The following is an 18,512-nucleotide window of genomic DNA, read 5'->3' as shown; positions in this document are numbered from 1 at the left end:
TGTATTTTATTCATTTATGAGATGTGAAATATTTATTTTTCATATGTCTTCATGTGTTAGAACAAGTTCGTAAAACAACAGGCCGCTGGCAGTTATTAGAATAATGTTGTGGAAAACCCCAGAAATGTTTTCAAAGTTTTAGACAAAATTGTATATTAAAAAATAAAATCTTTGCAAAAAAAGTGTTCTTTATTAGACTACATAGTGTATGCAATACAAAACAATACACTAGTGCATAAAAAATATATACATCAAATAATTATATTTCTTTGCATCAAAGTCTTCTTTGATTTTTATTACTAACATTTTTCAACATTCTTCATTAATTTATTTCAATAAAATAATATACACTTTATTACATATGCACACACATGATTTATACTGAAATAAAAAATACAAAAAAGCATCCTTTATGAATATAATTTTTTAATGCAGTGTTCCATTTTACCACAAATAACTTTGAATGTACATGATTACAAAAAAAAAAAAAAGTTTAGCAAATGCTCCAGGCCAGAGTCCAGATTTAAAGTGTTGTCTTCTTCTTCTTCTTCTTTTTCTTCTTCTTCTTCTTCTTCTTCTTCTTCTTCTTCTTAAATTATAATAGATTTATAAACAACATGCCATTCAACTTATACGTGACATCAATATTTTAAGGGGCAAACTTACAACAGATTAAATATTATAAAATAACAATAAATAAACAATATACACATACAGAAAGATAAGGAATTTGTGTTGAGTGAATAAATAATTATTAATAAAGTAAAATGAGAAATTTTAGGAAAATTATACTCTATTATAATAAATTGTGTCGATTTATTCTACTGTGGCAGCCCCTGATAAATTAGGGCCGAATGAAAATGATTAAATGAATGGGTGAATATAAATTGTATTTTTCTCAATATTTTAACAAAATTACAGCCTTATTAATATTTTATTTGTACATTTAGTGTAGATTGTACGACCTTTAGCACCATAGACAACACTTACAATAATCAGAGCAGGCTACTTAGAGAAACCAAGAACAGAAAAAGAAGAATAACAAAAAAGGATCAATATCATAGATCTAGAGAAAAAACATCATGAATAATTTAATAGAAAGCGAAGAGTACAAAATGTATACATTTATTTTAGAGATTTAGCAAATTTAAAAAAAAAAATATTGGCCGTGCAAATATTTTATGGCTTATTCTTTGTATGCTTTTTTTCTAAAGTGAGTCTTGAGTAATTTTCATCTTTTATAGTATAAATACTACAAAGACAGGTTTGCAATTTGAACATTTGCATTTATGAATATAGAACCTAAATAGAAATATAATTGAATTTAAAGCAAACAGACACAATTCTAGTTTGAAGTTTTAACAAATATGAGTGACATCATCAGAATGCGACTCTGAAAGCATCCCTAATGCGCATGCGTTAATTTGCAAGTCCTTGGACACAGCAATCGCTGTAGGTGAAGCGGTCTCGGAAGGGACATACTGTCAAAATGCAGAGCTGGAACCATCTGTACCGCACACTCGCTACGGTAACGACTGTTTATTGTCCTTATTACAACGTACTTTGGGTATATAAGTACTGGCTTCAGATAGAAAATGAAAGCGTTTTACAAAAAATGCAACATTATAATCGTGTAGGCCTATAGCAAACCCGCATGTCAACGTCAACATAAACACAAACGAAGCGAACCGAGTTAATTTAACTACATAGTACGTGTATTTATTGTGTCTATATAACTAATTACCGAACGTGTTAATGCATATTACACAACTAAAAAGTCAATCTCTATCCATTGGTTGAACTTGGAGGGCGTGTTGTTTCATTTCTGTCACTGTGAAGCTTTTTAATTATTGGCTAGCTACTCTAGGTCACATAATTGTAACGTTAGTCCAGGTACAAATCAAATCACGTCAAAAATATTAAGCTTATGTCCACCGTAGACGCGTTGAAACGCGATACTCAATGTACGTGCCAGTAATGCCAAAAAGTGCTGTCTATGTAGACACAACACTGGGATTGTGGCCATTAACATTTAAGCAAGACTATTGCTTTTTCTGTTAATATAAAAATTACCAATAGCTTCTTTTTTGTTCGTTTTTAAAGTTTTTATTTTTATCAAAACCAATTCAAAAGAGTTATTGCTAATTATACTTTCAAGGGGTTTGTCTTACAAAATGTATGAAAGTTCACACACGAGAGTCAAGGAAGACAGTAGACATTATGTACATGTACAGATATGTTATACTGATCTCATACAAGGGAATGAGGAAGTTTTTGTTTTGCTAATTTAACTTATTCTGTTGTACTATATCTATAATTATTGCCAAAATATTGAATTTGTTTTTGTGTTTTTTGTGTAAGCAAGTATTTTACACAGCTTCAAAAATGTATCTGTTAATGTTTTCAAACTATTATATTTGATTTACCAAAGTCACACAAGTGCCTATTTTACATCTGTCACATCTATAATGGAGAGATGTCACACACATAACAAAGTTTTTCCTCATAAATGCAAAAAAAAAGTAAAATAAAATCAATCATATTTGTTCTATAATGAGCTGACTCTAATTCTTTTGATTAGCATAGTTCCTTTTGGGTTGTACAGTTTAGTTTACAGAATTTCTACAAAGTATGTTGTATACTGTAAACTTGCCAACTTTTTTCATCACATTCATAATGCATGTTTATTTTATACACACACACATTTCTAAACAAAATAGTTTTAATAACTCAAAAAGATGTTTGAGTCTTATGCAGAATTTGTGCTAATTTGCTTTTATTGCTATAGAATTATGTACCTGTTTAATAACAATGAATGATTGATTAATACATACACTTATACATTGCCATTTTAAATTTCAGTGTCTAAGTTAATGTCTTTTTTCTCTATTGAATTGGCCCTTTTATTAAATATCTATTCACAATTATAGTGTTCATATTGTGGTTGGCAATTGGATTTATTAAAATCGATTATTGAAAACCCATATTTTAATAATAATACTATTTTTTTTGTATATACAGCGAGGCCAGCACCTTCCTTGCAAGCTGCATGGAGCCACAGTCTTGTCTGCGAGAACGTATGCTGACAAAGCAGCAAGTAAGATCACTTAAAGTCATATTTGATTATAGTAATCAAAGTTTTTGAAGGCAAGTTACTTGAAATGAAATGTAATGCCCTAATATGTGATGCAGTATTCAAATAATTATTTGTTTTTTTCAAAGTTGATGCTGATGTCACAGTTGTGGGCTCTGGACCTGGAGGATATGTTGCCGCTATCAAAGCAGCTCAGCTTGGGTTTAAGGTACCGATCTGACATCCAGTTTTCAGACACAGAAGATATTTCTTTAGACTCTTTGGTAACATGCAACCTTTTATCACAGACAGTATGCGTGGAAAAGAATGCAACCCTTGGAGGGACGTGCTTAAATGTGGGCTGTATCCCATCAAAGGTTTGTGATAGTTAAAGAGTTTTCTCCAAAGTATAACAATGCCTTTTCGTTAAAAAAAAGTCTCTATATGTTTGAACGATTGTAATATTGGTTAACATTTTTGACTTGTTTAGGCTTTGCTAAACAACTCATACCTGTATCACATGGCACATGGAAAAGATTTTGAAAGCAGAGGCATTGAAAGTAAGTTGAAATTTAAATTTATGATAAGCTCTGTGTAAACATCTTTTGTGACCTGCATGTCAAGGAAATAAGTTTGAGGCCATTTGAACAGTAATAAAGGCGTGTCAGTAATTAAGGGTGTGTCAGAATCCATTTTCGCCATTTGAAGGATGGAAAAATTAACTTTGAAAAATTCACTGTGGTCTTACAGGGTTGAGCTTATTCTCTTAATGAGTTATAGGTGTGTTTTGAGAAGCAACCAATCAGAGTCTCATCTCCCATTCCCTTTAAGAGCCAGTTGCGCCGCACCATAGCGCATTTGCTATTTGCATGGCAGACTTTGTAAGTGGAAAAACTGACCACTTCACTAGAGAGAAAACAGTTAAACAGAGCATCTTTTGTGCGAGAATGAGAGATGAGCCTCCTCATTGTTTACTTTCGCTTCACTCTCGTGGATGGAGAAAGGTGTTGTACGCACAGACATCCATTAGCCTGTAGCCTACATAATTCATTTAGTTTGTTTAACACAAATATTTATTTCAAAACTATTTCTAAATTCAGTTCTAATTTCCAGCAAACGAATACATGAACAATAATAACATAGTGAGGTCAAAATACTGAGTTATATCCAAATACACATGCTGTGCCTCATATGGTCTAAAACCTGACAGGTGGACAAATCTAAGTTTGTTTTTAATAAAAACAAACTGAGGAAGGCTTTGTGCCGAAACGTCTGTTTGTCTGTTATCACCCGTAAAATGTAAGAAAAAGTACAAATAAAAACTGCACGAAACAATTGAGTGCAAATCATTACCTTCTTTTGAATAATGTTTTTAATAAAACAAATATAAATATGCATATAATAAATTATAGTGCTACTAATAATAGCATTATACAAAAGCAAATTGTTATGAATTAACTGAAAAAGCCCCCCGAGATGAAGAAGGCATGTAAGTATGGTTTTTACATTTATGTTGGCTAGAAAATAATATTTTTTGTAATATTTTAATCCTTTAAAATTTTTTCATTTGTAAAGATATTTGTGTATTGCTGTACATCCTGTGTGTATAAAGCAATGTGTAAGCGAGGTGCACAACTAACGCGGCCTGCGCTGGACATCAGACTAGCTTTGATCTGGTCTATTGAACCATCTATTTAAGTTCCTCAAAATAGCAACGCGCCAGCAATGCACCTCAACACGCCTCCTTTTTTAGACCAGTGCACATATGAGTGCATTTGCTATTTAAACAGCATGGCACAATACGTCAAAACGACTCTTGCGTTGAGCTGAAACTAGCAAACAACAATTGCGTTATGCCTTTTGCCGCGTTGCGCCGGGTGTATGATAGGGCCTAAAAACTCTAAGTAAAAAAAATATTTTTTGCAGTGTATAGCATCTCACTGCCTTCGAAAAGATTTCCTCTAAGTATATGGTTTCTTACTTTTGTCTTAAGGCTGCTGTTCTTCATTACGTTTGTTTTAAGTGCATGTATGAAAATCTGATATGTCTAAGGTCTGAGCCATTTGACCCAAATTTTATTTCACAGTATGAGCATGTTTATTTCACAGTAACAATAATTTTTCATGACATAGTTTTTCTAAAAAATGAACAAAAGTGCTTTATATTGACAATAAGCTTGAATATTTAAGAAGAGAAAATGATTTGATAAATATAAATATACATCTATTAATTTTTAAGTAGTAAATTTATAAATAAAAATTTACAAATTTTTTAATTATCCTAAATATAGTAAGCAAAATGTGACTTTAGATGAACAACAAATTGCACTGTATGACACATTATACAGTGGATTGACCTCATTATAAATATTTGTCAAATAACATCTCACCGATCTAAAATACATCCCAAGTATCAGGAATGTACAATATGAAAATTTAAATATGTAAGCACTAAAGAAGTATCAAATCCTTTTTTCCTTTAAAAATACTAAATATAAACATTTACAAATCTTGTATAAATATTGAAACTAAGTGATCAATTCTTGTTGAAAATATAAAGCAACACTACCAGTCTCCCATGGAGCATCATCCTCAGCTTCACGCATATTGCATGTGAGTTGGCCATGCCCACTTATTTACATTTTGCAGTATACACAGAATAAATTATTTTACAGTACATCTTTCATTCCGCAGTAACAATATACATGCATGCAGTATTATACATACCACCCAGCTCTAATATGACTTCTAAAAACTGCAGTTATCATATTCCATTATTATTTTAATATGATTAAAACGGTAATATTACAATACAATTCAAAAAAATCATTATTTTTATTACAGTAAATTCATGATAAATGTTGATTTGTGGAAGCACCTTCTTAAGGGTAAGACTAAGGGCTATTGAAAAAAAAACAGTTCAGATTTATCTCTTTAACAAGTGTAAATCACAGAGTTGTTTGTGGTTGTTTAAATAACTTGTTTTTTTAACAGACAGAGCTATTTAGTAGTTGCATGGCTTATCAGTTCAAAACACACTCACTCAAGCTTGCCTACCCATTAACAGTCTGTAGCCCTGCATTTCTTAATGATTTATTCTAAATTAGTTCAGGGCATCTCATTGAACCTGGAGAAGATGATGGCACAGAAGAGCGGGGCGGTCAAAGCTTTGACAGGCGGGATTGCACACTTATTCAAACAGAACAAAGTAAGATATTTCATTTGTTTGATTTTTCACCATTCACATTTGAAAGTATATCATAAACATAATTTTTTTTAACTATTCTTAGGTAACTCATGTAAATGGCTTTGGAATGATAACTGGCAAGAATCAAGTGACTGCAAAGACTGCTGATGGAGAACAAGTCATTAACACTAAAAACATTCTCATCGCTACTGGATCAGAGGTCACACCCTTCCCAGGCATTGAGGTACTTCCGTGATGTAGAAAGTACAGATGAAGTCAGAATTATCCGCTTGTTAATTGTGATGTCACGCGAAGAGGCTTCCGGGTCCAAGCGCTTTATTCAACTGAATAGGGAGACTCATGAAATGGTAATAATAAACATTTACAAAGCGATTTAAGGCTTTCGAAAATCACGATCGCAGTATATATGTCCTTGCCTAATATCCGATGGCCAGAAAGTGATCATTTTTTATAAATTGTTAAATTTTTGGTATTTGTTATGCAGCAAGCCCAGAGATTGTTGTGTACACTATGATTTTATATAAAATTAACTTTAATGTGTGATAGGAATAAAATGTGATTATAAACGAATGATTTCTCCACTCAAATGAGTGGCGGCTTGGACCCGGAAACAGTATTACATACGTCACAAACGCATCACCACTTAAGCGGATTGAGCCTTCTGTTAAATTTTATTTTTCCCAATTTCTGCTTAACGGTGAGAATGTTTTACACAGTACTAAACATAAGTTATAATAACTAATTTCTCATAACTGATTTTTTTTTTTTTATCTTTTCCATAATGACAGTACATAATATTTTACTAGATATTTTTTCAAGATACTATTAAGTGCAATTTAAAAGCTTAACAAGGTTAATTTGGTTAACTGGGCAAGTTAGTGTTACTAGCCAAGTAATTGTTTAACAGTGGCTTGTTGTTCAGACAAATAGAATGTGTTTGCGTTATATAGCTTGAGGGTGAGTAAATTAAAAGCAAACTATTGCATTAAAAGTTTAGTTTACCCAAAATGCTAATTATGTTATTAATTAATCACTCTTACATATTTCCAAACCCGGAGACCTTCTCTCATCTTTGGAATACAAATTATGATATTTTATGTAAAACCTGAGATCTGTCTAATCCTCCATTAAAGAGCCATGAACCCCCTGTCTTAGCAGGGTGTTTTCACACCTCTTGTTTGAAAAAAGTCAGGAAAGTTGATGAGTTTGTTTAGGTGGGAGTGTTGAGTGACAAAAGAGGGAAGGGTTTGTATGAAAAGGGGAGTTTCATTACAAGCACTACAACTGATTTTTACACCGGGAATACAAACACAGATGCAGGGGAGATAGTGATTCAGAGAGCAGTGGATCTGAGAGCTGTGTGGAAGTGGTGGATTTTAAGTCCATAATACTGTAGTGATATTACTGTAAACTTGGTAACTAAGTCATTTTGAGTAAGGTATGTCTTCAAAAACTCAAAGAGTAGTGTTGACAATACTAACTAACTTTGCCATCTAAATAAACATAAACAGAGAACATTGATTACACACTTATCAAATCTGAGACAGGAAAATAAACATGAACTGGAACCATGTATTTTTATTTAAAAGAAGAGTGGCAAATCCGGATTTCACCATTTCCAGATTCGAAAAGCTCTTGGGTAGAAAATGTTTCTTACAAACATATTTTTGCCGCGTGTTAGCAGATCACTGTAATCCAACTGGTTGGATCAGAATTATTAGCCCCCGTTTATTTTTTCCCCAATTTCTGTTTAACTGAGAGATTTTACACATTTATAAATAAAATTGTTTTACTAACTCATCTCTAATAACTGATTTATTTTATCTTTGCCATGATGAGAGTAAATAATATTTTACTAGATATTTTTCAAGACACTTCTATACAGCTTAAAATGACATTTAAAGACTTATCTAGGTTAATTAGGTTAACAAGGCATGTCAAGGTAATTAGGCAAGTTATTATATAACGATGGTTTGTTCTGTAGACTATTAAAAGAATATAGCTTAAAAGGGCTAATAATTTAGTCCTTAAAATGGTTTTAAAAAATTAAAAATTGCTTTTAATCTAGCCGAAATAAAACAAATGAGAGTTTCTCTAGAAGAAAAAATATTATCAGACATACTGTGAAAATTTCCTTGCTCTGTTAAACATAATTTTGGAAATTTTTAAAGAAAATACATTTCAAAAAGGGGGCTATTAATTATTATTCATGTACACACAGAATTATTTTTTTACCTAGACAAATTCCAGTTGTACCACTCAATATGTGATAGATGATCTGAAGATGTTTTTAGTACCTTTCTAAGCTTTGAACGTGTTCTGAGGATGATTTAAGGGCTCAGGAGTCCGTTCTTCGTACGTGGATTACTCAGTTAGCTGGATTTGGATATTGACGATTTGACACGATCCAGGATTGTTTTGTTCTTCAAAGCTGATCCGAGAGTTGTTGTCATAGCAACAGTTCTGCTTGCTCAAACCTGATCGGAAGCAGGTTCAATTCATATAAACAGGATTAGGTCGGGTCAGTTTAAGCAAAGATAATAGAGAAAGTATGTACCGAATTCTGATATTTTCTTACAGTAGTAGTTATATACACTTGGGAAAATAATAAATATTTTTTAACTATATATAAAGTTAAAATTATTAATAAAATAAATAAAGTTATATATATTAATAAAACTTAAATATATATATTAATAAAATGAAAGAACAAAGACTGCCACCTGGTGGTGCAAAGAGAAAACTTATTGATATTAATTTTTTAGATCGCTTTAGTACAATTTAGTACAATGATAATAGAAATGTACAATATTTGACTTAAAAAAAAAAAAGAAAAAATACATTAATGCAGTCATAAACATGTTTTAACAGTTAATGTGCCAGTGATTATGCTTCACAAAAGTGCATTGAAATACATGATGAATACTCGACACGTGAAAGTGTAAAGCCTGCAGCTCACAACAAGTGTGGATAGTTATTGCGTGTCATATTTAACAAACCGTTTACTGCTAATTTGATGTAATTTTGCTTACATGGATAATTGAATATTAATCAGATGATGTCATTACGCTGCTGTGCCGTCAGCCAATCGTTGCATTGCTGATCATGATTTCGAGGATCAATAGATCTGTCCTTCACAACACACGCAGCGATCTCAGATCAGTTCATCCAGGCATGCTAATCTGATTCGCGAACTTGTTTGAAAAACCAAATTAGCGAGAGATCAGTTATCAAGATTAAAAGATCCAGGATCTGCCAAATCATCTTAGATCATTTAATCGAGGTACGAAGAGCGGACCCCAGGGTTTTGGAACAACATGAGGGTGTGTAATTAATAACATATTTTATTTTTGAGGTGAATTAACACACATATGTATATGTATATTCTGATTTAGCTTTTTTATAGCCTTTATGTATGTAGATTTGATGCATTCAGATCACAGATTTTAATTGTGTTACACTTTTTGACAGATTGATGAAGACAGTGTTGTGTCATCCACTGGTGCTTTGTCCCTCAAGAATGTTCCTGAGGAACTTATTGTGATTGGAGCAGGAGTCATTGGTGTGGAGTTGGTGAGTGGAATATTGTGAAATTTTATAACTGATTCATCATAAGCCTGTTCTGAATTAGTTATTTTGGTAATAAAAGTGCATTTTTACAACACTTAGGTCTGATGATTCTGTTATGGATTGATTATGATTTTTTTCAGGGTTCTGTATGGCAGAGGTTGGGTGCCAAAGTTACAGCAGTGGAATTTCTTGGCCATGTTGGTGGTATGGGCATTGACATGGAGATCTCTAAGAATTTCCAGCGAATTCTCCAAAAGCAGGGCTTGAAGTTTAAACTGAGCACCAAGGTCATGGGTGCCACCAAAAGACCTGATGGCAAAATTGATGTGGCGTGAGTTGGATGTTTCATCAGCTGATTTCTAATCAAAATCTTTTAGAATCTTTGCCTGATATGTTTTTTTTTTTTTTTTTTTTTTTTTTAGTGTGGAAGCTGCAGCCGGTGGCAAGAATGAGACACTCACCTGTGATGTTCTGCTGGTCTGCATTGGCCGTCGTCCCTTCACTGGAAACCTCGGCCTGGAGTCTGTTGGTATTGAACTGGACAAACGTGGGAGAATCCCTGTTAATGGCCGCTTTCAGACCAACGTGCCCAAGTATGAAGATCTTTATTGAGTAGGGGTGTAACGGGTTACCGTTGATCTGCGATCCATACGTTTTCATTCCGTTCGAAACGTACATGATCCATGGATTAATAACTGTTTTTTTACTAGATAATTAATCCATTTGGAACGATCACAGAGAGATCACCTCCTCATTCAAATCTCATGTATGAAAGCATTTTGGCATTCCTGTAAAATATAAGGATGACAGAAGAAGTTGTGGAGGCACCTAAATGCTTTCTTAGGTTATCAAAGGTGTCACTGCTTGTTTAGCCTGCATTAATGCATTCAGTGTAAACCCGCACAATTAATCATCAAAAGATGGAGATCTCAATTCAAACACCTTATTTATAATTTAAGATGATTTGCTTATTTTTATTAATCTTTTTAAGTGCTGCATTCAAATCTTTGAACGAGATAGAGATTTAGTTTTTACCCTTTTCTGTTATTTACATAGTTACAAACAATCAAATAACACAGAAGTACTGGAATAACAGTTTATAGTTGCACAGATATACTAAAAATACTTCTAGTCTTTAAATTGATGCTCAAAGATGAAAGTTGTAGCAATTACATTTTACCAATAGGTGGCGACAATCAAAATATGGCCCTCAATTCCTCAAAACAATTATATAATCAGAAAACATTACAGAACATCATTTTTCACATTATTGAATATTTTATCATTTTATTTTATTCAGCTGGTTATTTCTTGATTTTGTTTTAGTTAAAATATCAAGTTAAAAGTTAAAAGTTATATTTGTTTCTTGCAGTACTGTTTTGTAATAAATGGAAAGTAAATTACAATTGTTTTCTTGCCTTATGGCTTATCTGAAACAATGGTCCGGTCCGTAACTGAAAAAATGCAGTGTGATCCGAACCGTGAGATTTGTGATCCGTTACACCACTTCTAATAATTGTTCTTGATTATGTTGCACATAAAACAAGTCCTAATCTGTTTACGAATCTTATTTAGTATCTATGCCATCGGAGATGTAGTAGCTGGACCCATGTTGGCTCATAAAGCAGAGGATGAGGGTATCATTTGTGTGGAGGGAATGGCAGGAGGAGCCGTCCATATTGACTACAACTGTGTGCCCTCTGTTATATACACACATCCTGAGGTTGCCTGGGTCGGCAAAACTGAGGAACAGCTTAAAGAGGAAGTGAGTAACATCAATTTCATTTTAGTGCATTTTCAATTGTAAATGTATGTCACATCAATTGGGGAGAAGTTAGGATGATTCCAAGTGCAGTCATGAGATGGGGCAGGGGTTCCCAAACTTAAAAAGGGCATGAAACCCCCCTGTTTCCATAGAGTTTTTTCACACCTCTACTTTGGAAAAAGTCAGGAAAGTGGGCGTGTCTAGCATTTTTTAGGGGGGCGTGTCGGAGGAGGGAAAGAGGGAAGGTCCGTAAAAATTTGCATGATTTACACAGAGGCAAAATAAATGCACAGACACAGAGGAGAAAGACAGTTGACTGTGTTTACATGGACATCATTAATCTAATTATTTGCCAAATTATTAAATGGTGGACTTTAACTGCAGTTTGGCTCTTTCATTTAGGAATTTAATTATGCCTCTCGTCGCAAACAAGATATTTGATTCGAGGAGCTGCTGTAAGCATGCATTTTTCATGCAATGTTTGTTACTGAACGGAGAATGAGAGAAAAAAACCCTCCGCATTTTTCGTTAACTTAGATTCACTCGTTAGGTAGCGTCAGAAGGCCGTGTGTGTTATTCCTGTCACAAATTGCAACGAAAATCTTACTCGATCGTAAGTTTGAATGTGATGCTTACATGTTTACACTTTGAGAGCCACGTTTACAGGAGATTTTTCAGTCCTTAATATTGTAGTGATATTAACGTACGGTAAACTCTATTAACTTAGAAATCATTTGACTAAGATCCATCTTTAAATACTGAAAGAGTACTGCTGACAATACGAATTAACTTTGCCTCTGAATAAACAAAGACCACTGCTCGCTCACTTAACAAATCTGTAGAGACAGAACAATCAACACCATCTGGAGCTGTGTCTTAAAAGGAGACGAGAGGCAAATTCGGATTTTACCATTTTCAGATGAGAAAAGCTCTCGGGTAAACAATGTTCCTTAGACACGTATTTCTGTCACGCGTTGGGTGCACTGTAATCCACATGTGAGTCCAGCTGCGCTCTTATAGAGGAAAAATGAAAACAAAACCTTCACTGCAGCAAATTATAACAGCAACACTGACGACCCGTATCTCCAAACAATTCTTGTTCTCCTGCTTGGCAACACAACATGGCATCTTTCTCTGCCGTCTGAACACTGTAACAAGTAAGAACAGTCTTCGAAGCTATCATGCATATTAATGAAGTTGCACCTCATACACAATAGAGCGCGCTGATTGGTTTGAACCAAGTCTTACTGATGAATGTATGCAGCACACTCCGAGACGTCATAAGGTACTCCCAGGTACAGACGTCCAGTCTACACGCTGGAATACACGCTTAGATCTCATGGCCATGATGCAGCTTCAAAAATTTGTTTCAAACCGGAAGTACGAATTTGCTCGAAATAACAAAAACAACCAATTTTCATTTCTTAATGAAATATATGTGTCCTAATAGTGTTTTTAGTAGTGTGGGACACATATACGACTGTCAACAGCTCAAAAATGTGTTTTGGTGTTTCTTGACCCTTTAAAAATAACAATGCCAGTGACTCGCGATCCCCAAATTACTCGGAGGTGGTTATAAATATACAAACGTTGCACACAACAATATGCCCATATAAACACAAGCATATTGACAACACAAAAAGTGCAACAGTTTAACAACCGTATAATTTTTATAGTGATTTATTAATTTGTTTAGTTTAAAGGGCCATGAAACCCCCCTGTCTCAGCTGGGTGTTTTCACACCTCTAGTTTGAAAAAAGTTAGGAAAGTGGGTGAGTCCAGCTCTGTTTAGGTGGGAGTGTAGAGTGGTGAAAGAGGTAAGGGTTAGCATAAAAATGGGAGTTTTCGGTTCGAGCATGCACTGATTTTCTCAAAACAACACACAGACGAAAGGAGAAAGACAAGTGCCCATATTTAAATGTACATCAGTAATATAATTATTTGCCAAATTATTAATTTGTCGACTTAAACTGCAGTTTAGCACTTTCACTTTCATTCAGGAACATTTCTGCATGCCCCCCGTGACGAATGAGATAATGGTTGCAAGGAACTGCTGGAAGAGTGTAGTTTTAATGTAATGTTTGATATCGCATGGCGAATGGGAGAAAAAAACTTGAACACTGATTGCACTTACCAAATCTGTATAGACAGGACAATCAACTCCAACTGCAACCACATCTTTTTTTAAAAGAAGACGAGTGGCAAATTCGGATTTCACAATTTCTAGATGCGAAAGCTCTCGGGTAAAAAATGTTCCTTACAAACGCACTTTTGTTGCGGATTAGCAGAGCATTGTAATCCACACGTGAGTCCAGCTGCGCTTTCATAGCGGGGAATTGAAAACAAAACCTTTGTTGTAGCAGATTTATAAATGCAACACTGAGGACTCATATCTCCAAACAATTCTTTTTCTTCCACTTGTTTCTATTACGGTTGGCAACACAATGTTGCGTCTCTCTTCCGTCACAGGTAAAAACAGTCTTCGAAGCTATCATGCATATTAATAAAGTTGCACCTCATACACAATAGAGTGCGCTGATTGGCGGTCTGGAAAGACTCGGAGGTCTTTCTCATGAATTAATGCTGAAAGCTCAAAGACATCACGTTGTACCCAATGGTACAGACATCCAGTTTACACGCTGGAATTCTCACAAGGATCTAATTGCCATGACATAGCTTCAAATTTTCTTTTCAAACCGGAAGAACGTATTTTTGCTTGAAATAACACAAAACAACCAATTTTCACTTTTTTGTGAAATATGTGTGTCCTAACAGTGTTTTTAGCAACTTGGGACATATATATGACTGTCAACATCTCAAAAATGTGTTTTGGTGTTTCGTGACCTTATAATATTAACCTCAGCTAAAAAGACTGGTGTGTTTTCAGCACAAGTCTATTCTTGGTTTACTTTGGAGACCGTCAGTTACAGATCGCCATTTGCAGGTTGCTGTTTTTTATTATTAAAAACTACTATTTTTATCTTCTGTGGGTTATGGTTAAAATATGCTAATTCTAATAGTTTAGTCAAATTGTTCACCAAGTCACCCCCTGTCATTGTCCTGTGACCCCACTTTGGAAACCACTGAGAGGGTACCTAATAAAACTATTTAAATTTTTTTGCTCAAGTCATTATACTGTCCAGGGGTTTAGAAAATGACAATGTGTAATAATGTTTTCTAGGGTGTGCCATATAAGGTGGGCAAATTTCCTTTCGCGGCTAACAGCAGAGCCAAGACGAATGCTGATACAGATGGACTGGTAAAAATCCTTAGCCACAAGGACACAGACAGGATGCTGGGAGCACATATTCTGGGATCGGTAATGATCTGCCTGCTTTTCTTGCATTGGAAATTCTAACTACAGGATCATTTATATATTCATTTTTAATTTAACAGGGAGCGGGGGAGATGATTAATGAGGCTGCTTTGGCTATGGAATATGGTGCATCGTGTGAGGATGTTGCAAGAGTGTGTCACGCCCATCCCGTAAGTTTTTCAGATTTAAAATCTAAGTTAAATTCTTTTGTTTTTTTGTAGTTCCTATTGTTAATTGACATGATGAATGAGCATATTAGGAATATTGATCTGATTTCGAAATTCTGGAGATGCTTATCTGGTATGTCTACAATTGTTTTAAACCATGTACAATTTCAACATCTCATGGAGAACATAGAAACTCAACTAATAATCCATCTTGGGTATTAAATCTACTAAATACAGATAATTTGTAATAAAGAAAAAACTATATATACAGATGTAATTTGAATTATAAGCCCCCCTTTGAATTATTTTATTTTTTAAATATTTCCCAAACTGTGTATAACATAGCAAGGAAATTTTCACAGTATGTCTAATAATATGTTTCTTCTGGATAAAGTCTTATTTGTTTTATTTCAGCTAGAAAAAAAGCAGCTTTTAATTTTTTAAAAAACATTTAAGGTAAAAACTAAATTCAACAGGGGGTCTATTAATTCGGGTGGTTTAATAATTCTGATTGCAACTGTATGTAAAAAAAATATAGCCCTTTACTAAATACTATTGCACTTGTCAGATCAATACTTTTTAATAATTGTCTAAAATATGCAACAACACAATAGGTAAATAAGGAAAAAGGGAAAATAAGATGGAATAAATACATTTTATTGTACAACAGTAATATTATGTTCAATACATTGCATAAAAAGCACATATGTGCATCCAGTGCAGAAGTACAGTGCAGTTTAAAAAAAAAAATTCTTCTGATCCAATTCAATAATGGGAACATTGTGTCCTATTTGGTTATAATGGCCAACACAAAACTCTCCATGATGACTCAGTTTGAATGTAGAATGATTGTCATATGCAACAAAGAGAAGCGTTGATGTGAATATCTGTTTAGCGACTTAAATATTCATCTGTATTACACAATGAACAATCCAATTGCTTCAGAACACTTAGTAATTACTACTTTAATATAGTGCATAAAAGGTGCCTTATAATGTCCTTTGGCTATTGTGGGGCTTAACAATTTAACAGAATATCACACTCCCAATATTGAATTTGTATCAACCCCATGATATTAAAGGCTATGAACAATCTATTAATAATTGGAACTTCAAAGAAAATTCTGTTGAAATAATTATTTAATAATTTACCTTTTTTGTTTTTTGTATGGAAAAAAGTACAAAAAGTACTAGCTTAATTATTTTTTCTACTGTAAGTTTTTGACTCATATAATTTATAGACATTCTAATAAATGAGCACACTAATCAGTCACTTATTATTAATTGTAACAATCTTAATGTTGTCTTTAAAAAAAGTTTTAACCAAACTTTTCTGCTTTTTCAAGACTGTATCAGAGGCCTTCAGAGAAGCTAACCTTGCTGCTTCGTTTGGAAAAGCTATCAACTTCTAGATTTTCTTCACTCAAAATTGTATATAAATACAGTATCTGCTGCATTTTTTCCAAGTCCACACAGTCTGGAGTTCTTCAGTCTCTGTTTTTATTTTTCCAGATGTACCCTTCATCCATACTTGCAGATTAACTCTGTAAAACACTTAGTCTGATATTTAAATGTCCTAATAAAGGAGTTGGATCTAATGTTGAACTTAACCTGACTGAGAAAGATGTCATTTGGATTTTATGTTGTTCATTGTTGGGTTATATAAAACAAGATTCGTGGTGGTGTTCATAAATAAATGTCTCTCAAATACAGAGTGGGAAAAAATTATGGTTGGAAATATTGGCTGAATTGAAATGCAAAGGAGATGAATAACACTAAAGAGGAACTTCTTTATGCTGCTTTAAATTAAGCTGTCGTTTAGGGAGATGTGCTTTGCATGAGATGAGGTATTGAAAACAGCACTCAATGCAGTTTGTGCTTTGTAGTTGAGGGAATGTACCAGGTTTTATGTTTATTAAAAGAAAGCATGTTTTCAGTTACCACAGGAAATAAATCTGACTCCTCCATCAGGTTAATGAATAAAAAAAAAGGCAGTTACAACCAATAGAAAAATCTGTATCTTGCAAATAGACAGTGAGGGATTAATCAGTTTGGTATTCTTAGTTTCATTGCTATTAATCAACCATTAACTAAATATCCAGTTGGAATCAGTAATATTACATCCAACATGAAGACTACAGATTAAAATGAGGTCAGCTATGATACAGTTCTAAAATGGTTTTCATCATCCAAAACATTTTTCATTATGTTTTAATGTGTGTGTGTGTGTGTGTGTGTGTGTGTGTGTGTGTGTGTGTGTGTGTGCGTGTGCGTGTGCGTGTGTCTGTGTGTGTGTGTGTGTGTGTGTGTGTGTGTGTGTGTGTGTGTCCGTGCGTGCGTGCCTGCGTGTGTGTGAAGAACTGCAATTTAAAGACCTTACAGAGTCTGTTTTTTTTTTGTTTTTTTTAATTACAGGGAAGTAAATTAATGAATTTATTCTAGGGTTTTATGGGAATTCATTTTCATTTGGTGGTACTCCAAATATAAAAAAATATTAAAATATATAATTTGCATATTATGCATAACATCCGAGACATATGCTACTTACAAAATTATGATACTATGCACAATAAATTGTCATTTCTTCCTTCAACCACCAGAGGTCATTGTTAGCTCATGCTTATTTGCCTTTCCCGAGTCTAAACGTGCAGATCTTGGCTTACAGCAGACGCTTTTTTGTATTGTATAGACTATTTTGAGGGATGTAAACAATAACAGTGGTCCTATCTGGTCTCTATTTTACATTTTTCATTTCCATACCTTCGGAAAATCCGAAAAGAGCCACATTGATAATGTTGTTAGGATTTGCATTGTTATGGTTATGAAGTAGTTTGGCAACAAGCAGGAATTATTCATGTGCTAATGACATCATCTCATTGAAAATATATACTATTAGTATTATTACGTAAAATATTTTTAAATCACACACACAATAGTTTTGAAGATGTACTTTCAGAATATTTACTAAAATAAATGCTCGTTGATTTCCTGCAGGCAGTGTGTAAATCCCTACTTCAGATAAATATAGATACTTCTATAAATTGATTAATAACTAATAACTTTAAAAAATAAGCTTAAACTGGTAAATTACCTTACAGTCTATGGTAATAACTGAAATTTCTGTGTCTCACACTAAGGAAGCTTGAGTGACCAAAAGCAGGAAGGATGGGAGGCTTTCGAATAGTATCAGATAGACCATTTATTTGTGGTTTAAAGAAAGTTAAGAGACCAACTGATGTATTTTGAAGTAAAATGCACTAAATTGGTTATTCAATGTTTGACTTTTTTTTTTCCATCTGTCAGACACTCGGCACCAGGATTTTTGCTTTATTCTACAGCTAAGGTCAATGAGGAGGTGGTTGTTATTGAAACAACAAATAGTGATGAAATCTATTGTCATTCATTAGTCCATATT

The 18,512-nt window shown here is 33.7% G+C and overlaps 1 protein-coding gene across 1 annotated transcript; it reads left to right on the top strand.

The window, feature by feature from the left end:
- Positions 1–1,421: 1,421 nt before the first annotated feature.
- On the top strand, positions 1,422–16,707 carry dld (deltaD). The gene is given in 14 exon segments (NM_201506.1): positions 1,422–1,528; positions 3,022–3,097; positions 3,223–3,302; positions 3,382–3,450; positions 3,564–3,633; positions 6,180–6,280; positions 6,363–6,503; positions 9,752–9,853; positions 9,991–10,181; positions 10,273–10,443; positions 11,426–11,615; positions 14,797–14,934; positions 15,012–15,101; positions 16,444–16,707. Coding segments are annotated over 14 exon segments (1,524 nt in total). The 5' UTR covers positions 1,422–1,489; the 3' UTR covers positions 16,510–16,707.
- The last annotated feature ends 1,805 nt before the right edge of the window (positions 16,708–18,512 follow it).

Source organism: Danio rerio, chromosome 25 (genome assembly GCF_049306965.1).
Source record: "Danio rerio strain Tuebingen ecotype United States chromosome 25, GRCz12tu, whole genome shotgun sequence".
In the NCBI taxonomy this organism is placed as follows: Eukaryota; Metazoa; Chordata; class Actinopteri; order Cypriniformes; family Danionidae; genus Danio; species Danio rerio.
The sequence above is the reverse complement of the archived record's forward strand: the minus strand, read 5'-3'. Positions and strand labels throughout refer to the sequence as shown.